Genomic DNA, 17,293 nt, shown 5'->3' with positions numbered 1-17,293 from the left:
AATCAATTAGTTATACCAAATCCAAATTTGATTCCGAAAAACCTCCCGTATTGTAGTTGTATTTCTATCGCGGATGGTTCCATCTTAATTAGCCTTATACACACGGAAAAATCAAATTCGCAAAAAAATGTATTTGGAGACTACTAAGTATTAGTTCTAAACGACAAAGCTCAGCACCACAACGTCGTAGCTAGGCAGACAAAAGCAGATTTATTTTATTTCGCGTAGGGCTCGTGTAGTCATCTCATTAGTACAGTCGCCATGCTATTTTGTCGATTACTCAACTTCCAATCAATGAATTGTGATAAATTCGTGAACAATATCTTTGCTTCGGCTCTAAGAAGCAACACAGCAGAAAAAAATTGATCGAAAATGGTTCAATACTGATATTATAACGATACGAAAACTCGAAGCGAATGCACCTAATTTCTTCTTACTCTTAAAGTTCATCTATCGAACAGGGAATGCAAATATCACTAAAACTAATGGTTTCCGTATATGAGATGACAACTGGAGCTGAGATGAATGTGGGTACCGTGAACCTATATTTCATTTTCATCTTTAGGTAACGATATTTGACACCTTTATGCAATATCATCAGCACAACGCCATATGACCTCCAAGCCACTCGAGAAAAATTATCTCTTTTCGCCAAGCAGCAACTTTCAAAGTCTTGCCTTGCTGTACGATACGAAATTCCGGGATAGGGAACATTGAAGACCATAGCTTAGCCATGTGTACAATCGATCGAAAATAATTTGTAAGCCTATATACAGAACTAGAAAATGCTCAGAGAAACCACAAACTTATAAAATTTGTAATGGAAAAGTTTTTCCATTTATCGTGCCTCTAATTAAAATTAGTAGTTCAAGTTTTCAAAAAGCACAATAGCTTCAAGTAGTTCAAGTTTTCAAAAAGCACAAGCAAAGTACTGGGCGTATCCATACAACCAAGTTCTGTAAGGACAGCCCTGGTATTGAGGAAATAGTTTGCGTGTGTCTATAAATATCACTCTTTTAGCACAGTTGTACATTCGCCCCATACCAGCTTTATAATCAAATAATACAGCAGAAATATGTGGCCAACTGTAGCTTACCGATAAAAACATTTTGTTTGTTTATAAATATGATTTTATTAGAAATTTATTCATCCTCCATTCGTAATCCATTTTATATTTCCGATTTCACCCTGAGTTAAGTAAAACACTGTTTCTATTTCCGTAGCTTGATGGCACATATACGAGGTGCTGAGGTTTGTATTCCGCTGATTCGAAGTGTCGGTTTGTTAGCAATGCAATTGTGGAGTCCACTCTGAGTTGCGATTATATTTAGTATAAATTGAAAATCAAATTTTGCACCGTAGCAGCGGATGTTAAGGTGTTGCATACTGAGAAAGATGGATTTGCGATACTTCATGTAGGAGGATTCAAAGCGCGATATTGATATTATTTATGATATTTCACTATGACATTTAAGCTGCTCCTATAATGGATTCTCTGTCATGCGGTCAAATCTCAAGAACATAAGTCAATTCACCGTCACATCTGACTAGCGTGATAGTGTCTTGTCATTATCGTGTAATTGAATAAGTGAAAGGAAAACTGTGTCTCTTGAAGTGTTTTAGCGATGTCATCCGAAAAAGCTTCTATCATGATGCGAAAAATGGAAGATTGATGGGAACAACGTTTTCCGCCTTCTGGCCTGGTTTTGTTGTCATTTTAATATTTGTTTATTTACTTTGCGATATCTAGATAAATTGGGCCGGATCTACTTTTGCCTTATTTACTGACAAGATCATTGGGAAAAATGCGGACCATTGGGCAAAATGTGGTGATACTGCACATACACACTTTTACATAGTTTGATTTGCAACATTATATATTCCAAGCACAGAGATGCCGCTTCCAACTGACAAAAATATTTGGACAGTCATGATTCGCCAGCAATGTTTATTTTAGCAGCATTAAAGTCTATTCGCACTATGCCGGGACGGCCGATCCGGGACTATCCGAGACGTTTTTTTCCTCATCGGCGATGACTGAGCTGCCGGCGAGTGCATGTATTGGAGAACCGGATCCGGCATAAAATCCATTTGGTTGCCACCGATATTCCTCACCGAGTTAAGGACTATTCACACATATCCGGTCCGGTTCAGTGCCGGCACGACACCGTGCACGGATACTGATATTATTTCATTCGTTTTCTATACGCGCATTTACACCTATCCGGCACCGTGCCGTTTCAGTGCAGCTCGCCGTCAGTGTAGTGTCCGTCCGGCAAACTCAAATTCGTCGTCACCGATATTTTTTATTTTCACTGAAGTCGGTATGTTATTACATTGGCTGTGCCGGAACGGAAACAGTACGGAAACGGAACGGAAGGGCTCCGATAAAAAAGAACACTGACGGCGCACTGAAGGCACTTTCACTGAACCGTCACGGAACTGAAATGTGTGAATAGTCCTTTATTCGCACCGTCGGCACCGGGAAAAACTCGGCGAGGAATATCGGTGCATGCACGTCCCAGATAGTCCCGGATTGGCCGTCCCTGCATAGTGCGGATAGATTTTAAAAGCTACATAATCCACTGCCATCATGCACGCAATCGTATTTAAACATTTGGCTCGGAAATTTCGCCTGTGAACAAGGTGTGTATAATTCGGGCGCTCAATTTTCGCCTAACTAATGCTGAAAAAACAAGTCATATACACACTCGTGTGCGTCAAACCGTCAGCCCAATTCCGGCAAATCTATGTTCCAAAACCGCCATCATACCGGAGCGATACGTCTTCCACTTACCCGACAGCTATTGCCCCTGTGCAGATACGTGCAAATTTGCGGTTCGCATAAAATTTATACGTAGCAGCATTTCAGCACGCGGCATGCACAAATATTTTCATTTAATGTTGAAATTTACGAAGTATGTACTATCGTCTCACACTTACTCTGATCTCTACGGAAGTACGCATCCTGCAAAAGCAAATGGTGTAAACATTGTGTTAATTCCTTAATCAATGCAAAAAATATCGCGTTAATTACGAAAACCGTGCAAACCATCCCACATTGTCTATATTACGGACTGGGTAATGTAGGTGAGCGCTGTTTTCGGGCCGTTATCGGACTATTTTGCACCATTTGCATCAACCGCGTAAACCTTAAATCGCATCGTTTTGCTACCTTCTTTTGATCTAACGACACACAATTTTAACATCAAACTGGATTCAAGCGCAAATTTAAGTTTCCTATCCGATTCGTACGACCAGGGAAATGCGAATTGAAGTTTAGTTTTCGCTCTTGTTGTGGATATACGCTATTTCATCCAAATTCAGTTAGAGGAATGGTCGATGCAAAAAACGTAGGTCATTTTTACTTATTTGTATGGTGTACAAGTGTTGCGTATGCGCTATAAGAAGTCTAGTTATTATTACATATGCTTCAGACAAGTACCCATCTAAGTCGTTTGATACCTACATAATTCGAATAAAAAGCTGCAACAAAAGGCGTCTATTTTGTATAAAAAAAATTTGCATGCAGTCTGAAAATTAGATGGCTTGAAATTCAATAAACTAAACAGAAAAAAAACATCTTCCTCGTCCACCTGTTGGTATGATAATACCTTCCTTTTGCCATCGAAATAGTATCATTGAAGCGTTCATACGATTGTATCTTCGAAACAAAAAGTGTTTGCCATTATCATTGCGAGGATTCTGAATAGCCTAATAGTAGCTTTCAAACGTGTCTAAGACTTCAAAACTTAATTAGGGCATCTAAGAAAAAATTTGGCTCATTTAAAAACACTCGAATCGTCGGTTACGTGATCTATAAAATTGTCACTCTCATTCTTGTTTACGGCCATGAGCGATGAATGTATGTCAAAGGCTATAGCAGGATAAGCATGTGAAATCTGCCCCCAAAGGGAATTCAAATTATTCTAAAGGAATAAAACTTTAGATTTTAAAATATTATATGGGTATACGCCACTTTCATATGTTACTCCTCCTAATATCAACGGTATACGCCACATTCATATTTTACTCCTGAAAAATTGACGTTTCTTGACAGGTGATAAATGGAGTGAAGTTGGCTCAATCACCGGTGATGGTGATAGTAAAAGTGATCACCTTCGGTGATTCCAAACATTCTGGTGATCACCTCGTTATCACCTGGAGGTGATAGTCACTTATCACCTTACATGATTCCACCCCAGGTATACAAAATGAAACATCTGTTCACTGATGAAGCACGACACTGGTCGGTATAATTTGAAAAATTGTGTAGGGTAATTGTACCAATAGTCATATTATTGATTTGCGAATCACTCGGTCAACCTTCAACGGATTCCGTCGTAATGGAAAATAAGATTTGGGCTTCTGTCCTGCAATTTGTGATTCGATCAATAAATCTGTTGTGGATATGCAATCCCTCGAAATTACACCCATTATTGAATAGAGATAACAGATTTTACCCTTACTAAGAGTTACACTTTATAACATTTATAATGAAACTAATATTAGTATTTGCACAGTAACTTGTTGAAAAAAAAACATTCTCTCATAATTATTCATTTAAATACATATGGTTTTTTGGTCAAATGTTTTTGTATTACAGGCTGATGTTTCGAAGGAATATATCTTCATCTCCGGAGTAAAACGACTGCGAATATTTCCCGAAAAGTTAATTCTAACATTGAAAATGTTCGAAAACGTGTATTGTATATAAATTTATTTCACTTCGATAGTAACCTTAAGGTCTTTCACCGAGGGCGAATTTCTACTACAGAAACTTCCCTCGCACATCAATCCTGATGGAACATTGATGATTGATGTGCGTGGTGGGATGTGTCGGTTGTATATGAGCCGTTCCCGTTTTAGACATTTTTCCAAAAAGCCATCTTTCAATATTTAACAACACACATAAAACTGTTTATTTTGTCACTTTTTCATGATGGGATGGAACAATAAATCTTTTTTTTAAACGTGTTCCAATAAATCAAACCTTTTGAATGAATTTGAATTTTGTGTTGAAATGTCTTCTACATAACAACCCCTGGAAACTTGTTTTAGCAGAAGATCGTTCCAAGACTTCTCCCAAAGCACCAAAACTTCTACCCGTCGTTGCTCGAATTCAAATTTTTTATTTCTGTTTTGAGGTTGCTAGCATCATGATAACAACATTCTCTACTTTTTCCTTTCTTCAGATTAAAGACATCACCCGAGCTATCAAAAAAGCTGTGGTCGCCGGTACACTAGACGAAGTTCGGGCCAAGGCGGCAGAGAAGTTTGGCCGTGCCGAGCTGCCAAACATCCACCTAGACTCGGACGGAACCGAAGTGGATGACGAGGATTACTTCCAGACATTGGAAGCAAATGCTGAACTGATAGTAGTCTTCCCTGGCGAGCAGTGGATCGATGTGAGTTCAATGAAATCATTATACTGATTTGAAACTGTTCCTGAAAAAACCATTTACAGCACATGTTTTGACTAAATTCCAGCGGTTCCCAATAGTCACACGATTCGTGATTATTTTATACTGAAGTTTTGATTTTAAAGTGAACAACTCTCGGGAAATTCCCACACAGTCTTAGTGACTGCCATGTCATTTTGAGCGATAGAACGACATTTCGTTTAATTTAAAATTGTAAATTTACTTACGGTGCAAGGAGAAATTACCAGCACAAAGTTAGTTTGGTTTTAGGTTAGGTTTTATAAAATTAATGCGTACTGTAGTAACTTCTTATTATCGCGCAATAATTCTATTACGAGAAACCGGGGGTGTTTTAAGGTAACCCAGTTGAAACATGTACCTTCAGGAGAGCTCCCGCATAAAAAATTGCTGCTAAGGAAAAATCATCTTTGTTTCAATCGCAATACGGAAAAACATTATTCGTGTTGAATAAATTTGTAATCTACTTTTTAACGTTTTCTACCGTTCTACAAATCGAGCCTCCATTCAGAATCCGGAAGTAGGTGTAACTGAAGTTTTGGGGTAGAAAAGAAAGAAAATTTTACTAAATTTTCTTTCCTCACCGTGTAACGATTCGTCACCGTGTAACGATTCGTTATTTTGTGTTGTAGTTACTCGCATCAAGGACCCCATTCGCAACCAAAAACTTTTTTTGACTAATTCAGCAGCCGATTGAAATGATAATTTGAGCTTCAAAATGCATCGTGTACCAGATCTAATTGAAATAATTTTCATTTATGCAAAATAGACGAAAATGATAGAGAAATGTGTAGATATCACTCTTACCTCCGCTTTCAAGTTTTGAGAACGAGATTCATGTTCAACGACAAACGCGAAATAGTAGTTTCAAAACTGTGTTCAATCATTTTCAGTGAAAATCGTTTACTGTGCAGTATTGATATTTAACCAAAGCTTCGAGAATAGGTAATGACAGAAAATGTTACACAATACTTTTTACCTGTATGTGCTCGTATCCATGGTAGTTTTGGTTTAGCATCGTTTCAATCCAAAATTGTTGAATGATTTTTTTATTAAATGAATAATTCATTTAGAGATCTGGTTTCTTGTTTTAGTTTTTTGAAGTTGATTTTCATGAGTTCTGCAAACGAAAATAAAACATCATAACTGATTTTGTTATTATATTGTTATCATAAGTTTTAACTTTCAACTGTTTTCATTTGTTAAACATCTTAAAATAACAGAAATTGTTATAAATATCAACTGTTGATATACTTGTGTAATGATTTTGTTATGTGCATCTGATCGGGATTACTTTGATTTATCATATTTTAGGCACTAACAGATCGGCTGAAAAGTTCGTATCGTTTCTATGAGAGGGCGCCACTAGAATTAAATCCATACCATTTTCAGTTAGTACCAACCTTCAAAAGATACGTGTATAAATTTGACAGCTGTCTGATTATTAGTTTGTGAGATATTGCATTTTGAGTGAAGCTACTTTTGTTATTGTGAAAAAAATGAAAAAAAAAGGAATTTCGTGTGTTGATGAAACACTACTTTTTGATGAAAAAAAGTGCCGCCGATACCAAAAAATGGCTTGATGAGTGTTATCCAGACTCTGCACCGGGCGAAGCAACAATTCGTAAGTGGTTTGCAAAATTTCGTACTGGTCATATGAGCACCGAAGACGATGAACGCAGTGGACGTCCAAAAGAGGCTGTTACCGATGAAAACGTGAAAAAAATCCACAAAATGATTTTCAATGACCGTAAAGTGAAGTTGATCGAGATAGCTGACACCCTAAAGATATCAAAGGAACGTGTTGGACATATTATTCACGAATATTTGGATATGAGAAAGCTTTGTGCAAAATGGGTGCCGCGTGAGCTCACAATCGATCAAAAACAACAACGAATTGATGATTCTGAGCAGTGTTTGGAGCTGTTATATCGAAATAAAACCGATTTTTTTCGTCGATATATAACAATGGACGAAACATGGCTCCATCACTTCACTCCGGAGTCCAATCGACAGTCAGCTGAGTGGACTGCACGCGATGTACCGAACCCAAAGCGTGGAAAGACTCAACTATCGGCCGGTAAGGTTATGGCGTCTGTATTTTGGGATTCGGATTCTAAAATCGCTGAAACTGAGGCCTATTTTGAGGCAAAGGACAAATCGTACTACAAAAATGGTATCGAAAGGTTTGAAGATCGCTATAATCGCTGTATCGCCTCTGATGGCAATTATGTTCAATAATAAAAACGAATTTTGGCAAAAAAATGTGTGTTTCTATTAAACGATACGAACTTTTCAGCCGAACTGTTATGTGTATATGTATGTATGTATGTATGTATGTATGTATGTATGTATGTATGTATGTATGTATGTATGTATGTATGTATGTATGTATGTATGTATGTATGTATGTATGTATGTATGTATGTATGTATGTATGTATGTATGTATGTATGTATGTATGTATGTATGTATGTATGTATGTATGTATGTATGTATGTATGTATGTATGTATGTATGTATGTATGTATGTATGTATGTATGTATGTATGTATGTATGTATGTATGTATGTATGTATGTATGTATGTATGTATGTATGTATGTATGTATGTATGTATGTATGTATGTATGTATGTATGTATGTATGTGTGTATGTATGTATATATGTATGTATGGATGAGAAGCTACCATCAGTTCAAGGATTTAGCAAGGAATGCGACTAGGCTTACCGTTGCCTCGAAGTTAGTCATCGAGTTGCCTTCACCTTCTGATTTGACAGAAACTTAGTTTTATCCTTCCGCTGAACGAAAATGGTTGTGTATACGCTTGAGGAACGCGTGAAAATAGTGCAGTTTTACTTTGAAAATCATGGTAATGTTGCGGAATATGTGCAAAAAATCATCTTCTCGGATGAGGCACATTTTCATCTCGGCAGGTATGTTAATAAGCAAAATTGTCGCATCTGGGGACGGAAAACCCGCACGTTATCATAGAGAAGCCGATGCATCCTCAGAGAGTGACGGTTTGGTGCGGATTTTGGTCTGACTGCATCATTGGTCCATTTTTCTTCGAAAATGAGGCAGGAGCCGCCGCCATGGTCAATGGCGAGCGCTACCGCGTCATGATTAGCGATTGGTTCTTCCCGTTACTTGAAGAGGAAGACTTGGACACCATTTGGTTCCAACAAGACGGCGCTCCGTGCCACACAGCCAACGCTACGATCGATCTTCTGCGCACAGTCTTCGAATATCGAATTATCAGTCGAAATTCGGATGTCGTTTGGCCGGCTCAGTCGAAATTCGGATGTCGTTTGGCCGTCAGCTGTGATTTGACGCCGTTAGACTATTATCTTCGGGGGGCTGTCAAAGATAAGTGTTATGTGGACAAGCCAGAGACAATTCAAGCCTTGAAGGACAACATTCGTGCAGCCATAGCTGAAATAAAGCTGCATACAATCGAAAATGTATTAAAAAACTGAACCGACCGTATGGCGTACTGCATGGCCAATCGAGGCAGCCATTTAAATGAAATTATGTTCCACAATTAACCGGAAGGATTGTACTTTAATATGAAAAAAAAAGTTTGAAATCGGATGAACCGTTTGTGTTTTATTGCATGTTTAAAAAACAAAGTTACATGGCGGACCCTGTACTATGATATATTACAATGTAAGATAGCTATAACTTTTAAGCTATTCCGCACCCTCTCATTCTGCTACTAACGCATAAAGAGATAGCACCCAGTCGACAGGTACTATTGAACAAACGTCATCATAGACACGAGAAGAGGCATGAGATCGGAACTTAACTTAACTTAACTTAACTTCGACGACTGAATATATTTGAAAATCTCTATCTTATCCAATTGTTGTATAATATTGCTGTTTAGGAAACTGTTTAAGTCTTGACGTAGGTCAAACCTCGCCAACACCCTCAGGTACAGCTTCTGCGATCGTATTATGGGTCTTGTTTAGTTAATGACTGCGATTCATTTTTCTAATCGTTACAATTATGAGTTAAAACTAATTATAATTAATTTTTTATCTAGGTTAAATTTTGTTTTATTTAAATTTCTCTACATTTTTAATGTACGAATGAAAATTGTGCTATCGTCATAAACCCACAAATATCCTTCGAATGTCATCTGGCGCTTCCAAGAGTGGCTAACATTCACTATTGTGGTACGGTGGAATAGGTATGTAAGTGCCCACCCGGAAAAACGTTTGCTGTTGAGAGGTTCTCCAGCTGTTAACCTTCACCGGCTCTTTTTCATTCACCTTTCGTAGGAACAAAAATACTTCGCAATTCCAATTTTCACAATCTGGCTTCATCGGCTCAAGTGCAGTCATGCTAGGTGGATGGAAGAAAAACTTTCAGTCTGTTTTTTCCGCATTATTTCCAAGTTCATTCAACAGTGGTGCTGACATCGGACAATCTAAAATGCCTTCTAGAGGAGCAAAAACGAGGAAAACTATAGAAATAAGTTTAAATAATAGGTGCCATAACGGCCATTAGTCCAGTGCTATAATATGAGGAACTAACCAATTCATCCATTATGTTATGAAAAGGTGTATGTGCAGCTAGCAATATTTTTGTGTAGTTCAATATTGTCGTAACTAAGGTCATCGTTCACCTTGAAAATATATAGAGAAACATTTCGAAAGATTCTATCTGATATTGAGATTAAAATTATTGGAGCAAATCAAATGGTAATTAAAATTGTATGATGTTTTTATGTAGAAAAATAATTAAGACTAGGGGAACGCGGGGTAAAGCGGGGTATGTCTGATATCTTTTCTACCGAAAAAATAAGGAATTTCGTTTTGAAACCCTCTTGAAATTTACCATGCGTTTTCGTCCGTTTTCTTGCACAAGTATTAAGTTCAGGACATGAGCCTTTGGCTTGGTGTGTCGTTATAATCGTTCGAAATTTTCAATCGCGCGTAAGTTATCTCAATCCAAGTTTCGTAATATTTCATGGTGCTCGTATTGCGATTCGAAGTGAAAAATGTTCTTTAGGACAAAGCGGGACATTGCACAGCGCTCACTTTACCTGAGTGGATGAAAACTTTCAAACAAACCTTTTGATTCAATTTGTATGCGCAGATAAAAATATAAAACTCATTGTATGCATTGATCTTTTGTCGACAAAATTGTACGTAACTATACTAATTTGTGTTGTACAAATAAAATAAATGATTTTGTAGCCATCAACTGTAGATGGATTATTATTAATATTAATATTATTTATTTTACCCCGGTTTTAACCTTGTGGTCGTTCACCGGGGGGATGACTGTTGATGGAATATTGACTTCATAAACATTCATTATAATTTGTTAATGTAAACGACATTATCGTGAGATTTTTTAGAGTACCCCGCGTAAAACCGCTACGAGGGGTAAACCGGGGCAGTTAATCTTATTTTTTAAGTTGTTCTGAATAATCACTGAACGTAACGAAAATTCAATATGAAAATAGTTTCTTATCGGATTTTTAAATACCAAAGGCAGCGCAAACTTGAATACGCAACAAATATCTCATTTAAAATGTAAAAATAATCGTTAAATCAAAATGTCCCAGCTTTGCCCCGGTAATTTGATGTTTAATTTTAATTGTCTTTATATAATCATATATTTATTTATATATATATATATATATATATATATATATATATATATATATATATATATATATATATATATATATATATATATATATATATATATATATATATATATATATATATATATATATATATATATATATATATATATATATATATATAAGGCATTCCACGCAAAATCAGCCACCCAAAATTTTTTATCATCTAACTATGTTTTTCGGTAAAAAACCCGAAAATATTCGACACGTTTTTTTTTTCATTTCAATATGGTATGTGGAATTTTCAAGATATGATTTTTTGAAGTTTCGCTTTTATTAAAAAGAGCCTTTTTTCAACTGCCTATACTGTAAAATCTAATAAAGATACAAAAAATCGTCCAAGACATGAAAAGTGTGTCTTTTCCTCAACTTTCAAATAAGCGTTTTCATAAAACAACCTTTATAGTTTATGTAATGAAAAAAGTCAAAAACTAATAAACAAATAAAACAAATCAAACTTGAGCCTATTTTTTTTTGTTGAAAAAAGAAGCCTTTGGGGTTTAACTCAATCTTGGCAAAGTTTTAGAGTGAAAAAATAATACTTTCGGAGCAGTGAATGTTTCAATCACGACTCGCACGCGCAGAGTGTATCGCAGAACAACTCGCTCGAATACGAGCTTAACTTGTCGACACCTGTCGCGCCACTGATCGAATCCTAACTTTGTCAGTTTATTGTTAGCAACGTTTCAACGGTTGGTAAACGACTGGACAATGCGCAATGTGGTTTATAACCTCTTGTCCAGTAACTCCTATCCCTACCTCCCCGCGGTGCCGGCTGGGGTACGAGTAACCATAGGAAATATCGGGTTACCTACCCCGGTGGGACCTTGGTCGTATGCTGACAGGGAAGGGGGGGCTTGCTTTCTCTTTACAAATAGCAAGCCTACCCGAGCGTCTGTTCCCCATGTTGGGGCGGCTCGAAACAGTGTCTGTTCTCCATGTTAGGAGCGGCTGATTACCGTCATTGTGTCAGTGTGGGACTCTAAACAGTGCTGACACGATGGCCCTCCGGCGAAACAGGAGGTTGGTGCAGGCCTAACAAGTCACCTGGAAAACACTTGTTACGCATAATCAAGGAAGAAATACGACTCGGAATAATCGGCAAAGACCTACGCGACGAAATAAGGACTACGATTGGAAGCTTGGCACATGGAACTGCAAATCGCTTGGATTCCAAAGATACGACCGAATGCTGCATGATGAGCTTCAAATCCGCTGCTTTGATGTCGTAGCACTGTAGGAACTTTTTTGGACGGGACAGAAGGTGTGGAAAAGTGGGCATCGAGCGGCTACCTTCTACCAGAGCTGTGGGACAACCAGCGTTCTAGGAACGGGATTTGTAGTGTTGGGAAAGATGCGCCAGCGCGTGATTGGGTGGCAGCCAATCAGTGATAGTGATTCTTCAATTACAGCATCATCAATGTGCACTGCCCATATGAGACGAGACCCGATGACGAGAAGGAAGTATTTTACGCGCAGCTGGAACGAACCTACGACAGCTGTCCACGGCGGGATGTAAATCTCGTCATCGGCGACATGAATGCTCAGGTAGGCCGGGAGGCAATGTACAGGCCCGTGATCGGACTGGAGAGCCTGCACGCGGTAACAAACGACAACGGTCAACGATGCGTGCACTTTGCAACCTCCCGAGGAATGGCAGTTCGAAGCACTTTCTCCCCCCGCAAAGATCCTGGAGATCTGGAGATCACCTGATCAACATACGGTAAATCAAATCGACCACATTGTCATCGACGGACGATTCTTCTACGAGGTCATCCATGTCCGCACCTACCGCAGTGCCAACATTGATTCTAACCACTACCTTGTCGCGGTTTGTATGCGCTCAAAACTATCGACGGTGCACAACACTCGTCGCACAGGAACGCCGGGACTCAATCTCGAGCAGCTACGTAGCGTTCGTACTGCAGAGGAATATGCACAACAACTGGAGCAAGTGCTTCCAACGGAAAAGCAGCTTGGCGCGGCGACTCTTGAAGACGGCTGGAGGAATACTAGGTCCGCCGTGAGTTGCACTGCTTCAACCGTACTAGGTACGAGGTTATCGAATCGAGGAAATGACTGGTTTAACGGCGAATGTCAGCAGTTGGCCGAAGAGAAGAATGCAGCAAGGGCGAGGATGCTGCAACACCGCACTAGAGCGAACGAGGAACGATACAGACAGGCACGGAGATCGGCAAGCTGAGGAACAACAAAGCCGCGGGCAGTGACCAGTTACCAGGCGAGCTGCTCAAACATGGAAAAGAGGCACTGGCTAGACCGCTGTAATGGATGATTTCTGAGATTTGGGAGGAGGAGATTCTACCGCAGGATGGAGTGGTATGTTCCGTCTACAAAAAGGGCGATAAGCTGGATTGTTGCAATTACCGCGCAATCACATTGCTGAACGCCGCCTACAAGGTACTCTCCCAAATCCTTTGCCGTCGTCTATCACCAATAGCTAAGGAATTCGTAGGGCCGTACCAAGCGGGATTTACTGGAGCCCGCGCAACTACGGATCACATATTCGCGATAAGACAAGTACTCCAGAAGTGTCGTGAATACAACGTACCCACGCATCACCTATTCATTGACTTCAAAACGGTCGAGAACAGCTATGGCAGATCATGCACGAATACGGTTTCCCGGATAAACTGACGCGATTGGTCGAAGCAACTATGGATAGAGTGATGTGCTACGTCCGAGTATCTGGGACACTCTCTAGTCCCTTCGAATCTCAGAGAGGGCAACGGCAAGGTGATGGGCTCTCTTATATCTTGTTCAATATTGCCTTGAAAGGTGTGATTCGAGGAGCGATGATCGACACGAGTGGCACGGTCTTCCGAAAGTCCGTACTACTTTTTGGCTCCGCTGACGATATTGATATTGTAACACGTAACCTTGAGAAGATGACGTAAACCTACATCGGACTGAAAGCTGAAGCTAGGCGTATCGGACTGACCGTAAATGCGTCAAAAACAAAATACATGAGAGGAAGAGGTTCAAGAGAAGAAACACTACGCCTCCCACCACGAATATTAATAGACGGTGACGAAATCGAGGTCGTTGACGAGTTTGTGTATTTGGGCTCACTGGTGACCGCCGACAATGACACCAGCAGAGAAATACAGAGACGTATTTTGGCAGAGAATCGTGCGTAATTTGGAGTCAGAAAAACCCTTCGATCGAGAAAAGTACGCAACCGCACGAAATTTGACCATCTACTAAACGCTCATTAGACCGGTTGTTCTCTATGGCCACAAAACCTGGACTATGTTGGCAGAGGACCAACACGCCCTCAGTGTTTTCGAAAGAAAGGTACTGAGGACCATCTATGGCAGGGTTGCAGATGGAAGACGGAACGTGGAGACGGTGTATGAATCACGAATTGCAACAGCTGCTAGGGGAACCACCCATCGTACGGACAGCTAAAATCGGACGTCTACGATGAGCTGTCATAAGGATGTCGGACGACAGCCCAGTGAAAATGGTTCTTGAATCTAATCCGACTGGTACAAAAAGAATATGAGCGCAGCGATCAAGGTGGATCGATCAAGGGGAGGGTGATCTCAGAAGCGTCCGTGCCTTGAGTGGCTGGCGACGAGCAGCCATGGACCGAGTTATGTGGAGACGTATTCTTGATACAGCAAAGGACACCCCAGGCCTATAGCTGTTAGGTAAGGTAAGGTAACGTTTCAGTTAAGATCGCGGTGTAAAAATGAATTCAAAAATGGCAAAGTTTCAGAGTTGAAAAATTAATACTTTCGGACCAGTGAATTTTCCAATCACGACCCACACGCGCGGAGTGTACCGCAGCGCAACTCTCTCGAATACGGGCTTAACTTGTCGATCACTGATCGAATCCTAATTTGGACAGTTTATTGTTAGCAACATTTCAGTTAAAATCGCGGTGTAAAAATAAATTCAAAAATCAAAAACATTCGTTGCGTCGAGTTCATTCTTCCCTTCTGGAGAAATTCGATTTTTTGCAACCAAATGATGTTTCATATGCACGGTGCACTTGTTTGACTTTAATTATTATTTCAGGAAAAAATTGTTTTTCTGTTAAATATGAATATTCGTGCTTTCCAAAAAAAAGACATCAAAAGTTGTGGCTCAGTCGATTAAATGGCGTGCTTTGTGTTCTAATGTTTCTCGGTTCAAGTCGCGCTATTGCTATCGATCTTTTGTTATTTATTTCATTCGATTTCAAGCCATGTAATTTTCAAATCATTCAATTTTACATGTTATTGAATATAAGTTTGCGTTAAATACGACGCTCCATTTATGTTCGTCTTATGAGATTTTTTAGAGCTGTATATATATATATGATTTATTAATTTGGACTATTTGCAAGTTAAGCACTAGGCTGAAAAAATGATGCCGACTATGTGACATAAACACTGGAGCATGCTTTTGTAAACTACTCGAATCAATCTGAATCAATTGGTGTCAAAATTAGTATCCAAAATTATTTATTAAAATGATAAAAAATATTTTCATGAGACTGTTATCACAGACTAACAGACAGGACACTCAAATTAGATTCTTCAATCATTTTAACGGTCATTTCGAATATTCCTTTATTTGGGACAGTACTCACATGTGTCATGATGGCGCCACGTTACCCTATCAAAAACATCCTGTCTGTCATCTAGACTGTGTTTATTTTTTCATTTACCAACAGAGTTGCCATTCATACAGAATTACCTGTAATGTATTGATTTGTTTACGTCCATGCGAATTTCATGCAGGATACAGATTTAATACATATTGCCAAAACTATATACATAATTGTGCCTACTTCTCATCCTCCAACGGAATACAAAATCGAACCCGTTTTGTTACAATATTTACTTGCTTCTGGTGTGCCGCCACTTAATTTCGGGTGAAAACTACCAACACACTAAAAAATTGTCTTGATGAACAACGTTGAGTCAAATAAATGGTTATCTTCGCGAAAAAGTTAAATGTAGATAATAATCCAATAATTTATTGTGTCGATTCATTCTCGTATATGTTGATGAAATCAGGCATCCCTGCAAGCAGCTGATCGGTGTTGACAAACGAGGGGAAACCAACTAGTAAAAAAACTTGTACATAACACAAGGGGTGTACAGATAGTAAATAGTTCGCGCAGTACAATATAGGTGGAACTAGTGCATCACGAAAAATTATTTTTATAAGAATTTACTCATACTGTCATGTCTGTTAGTCTGTGCTGTTATGAAGGAAGAAAAAGGCATTATAACACCACTAGGTGGATTAGGGAGGGTTTTTTACTAAGGGCGTAATCTGAACATGTACGGAGTTCCCGTCTAAGTTATCTTTCACTTTAAGTAGAGTATTTTAATGAGCAGGACAATGTCTAGAATTCGCCGGGTAATTCAGCTAGTAGTTTAATAATTAATTGGAGCACCAGTCGACGCATGATTTTGTTGATTACTCAGCCAAAAATGCTCGGATCGAGGCCAATATTTTCGAATCGGCCCCAAAACTCACTCTAACCAATGATTCAAATATATTAGATGATAGTAGATATGACATGGCTTGGATCTAGATAAACCGATCCACAGGAAACATCCTACTATAATCCAAGAATATGAATAATTCTACTGTACAATCAAACTCCTTTAATGAACCGTTCTTGTGTAAAATGCCTCCTTAATAAAAAAACAAAATTTATGGTTCTCATTCTAGTTTTTCGTCTATTCTCGTTTCTTCTGCAGCCCACACATTACGTAACTATAGCGACCCATAAGGAATCGGGTGACATCACCGATAGCCCCGAAGTGGAACGAATACACCTAAAGAAACTGGTGGCCCAGATGAAGTCTAACCTGTGCAATGTGTCGGTGCTAAGTGAGCCGGATCTGGAACTGCTGTCAAACATGGACCCCAACTCGGTTGCCGACATTACCGGACGAGATTTCATTGAGCAGCTCAAGGAAGCATCAGGCAGGTTAGGGGGCCAGGAGACCGGATGAGGTTCTGGTTTCTAGAAACCCCCCATCTACCTACCGTCTCTCTTGGGATATATTTTCCGGTCATTTCGATGACGTTTGTTTTTGTGTTGTTTGAGTTGGATTTTGGACGGTAGAATTTATAGTTGCAGTTTTTGGTTTGATGGCGGCTTAACCTCAGTTATGTAGATCACTATTTTTTTATTCGTTTATTTACATTGCTGGGATTA

General features: G+C 39.1%; 1 protein-coding gene across 2 annotated transcripts in view; it reads left to right on the top strand.

Moving 5' to 3' along the window:
- Positions 1 to 17,293, top strand: part of LOC131439390 (DNA fragmentation factor subunit alpha-like) — an 83,846-nt gene that overhangs the window by 56,863 nt on the left and 9,690 nt on the right. For both annotated transcript variants that reach the window (XR_009231112.1, XM_058610333.1), the window contains exons 2-3: positions 5,196 to 5,408; positions 16,830 to 17,062. Coding sequence is in view for 1 of the 2 variants with exons in the window: in XM_058610333.1 (XP_058466316.1) it covers positions 5,196 to 5,408; positions 16,830 to 17,062 (446 nt within the window). In the remaining variant the exon portion in view is untranslated. The remainder of the gene's footprint in view (positions 1 to 5,195; positions 5,409 to 16,829; positions 17,063 to 17,293) is intronic.

The sequence above is a fragment of the Malaya genurostris genome, chromosome 3, assembly GCF_030247185.1.
Source record: "Malaya genurostris strain Urasoe2022 chromosome 3, Malgen_1.1, whole genome shotgun sequence".
Lineage (NCBI taxonomy): Eukaryota > Metazoa > Arthropoda > Insecta > Diptera > Culicidae > Malaya > Malaya genurostris.
The sequence above is the reverse complement of the archived record's forward strand: the minus strand, read 5'-3'. Positions and strand labels throughout refer to the sequence as shown.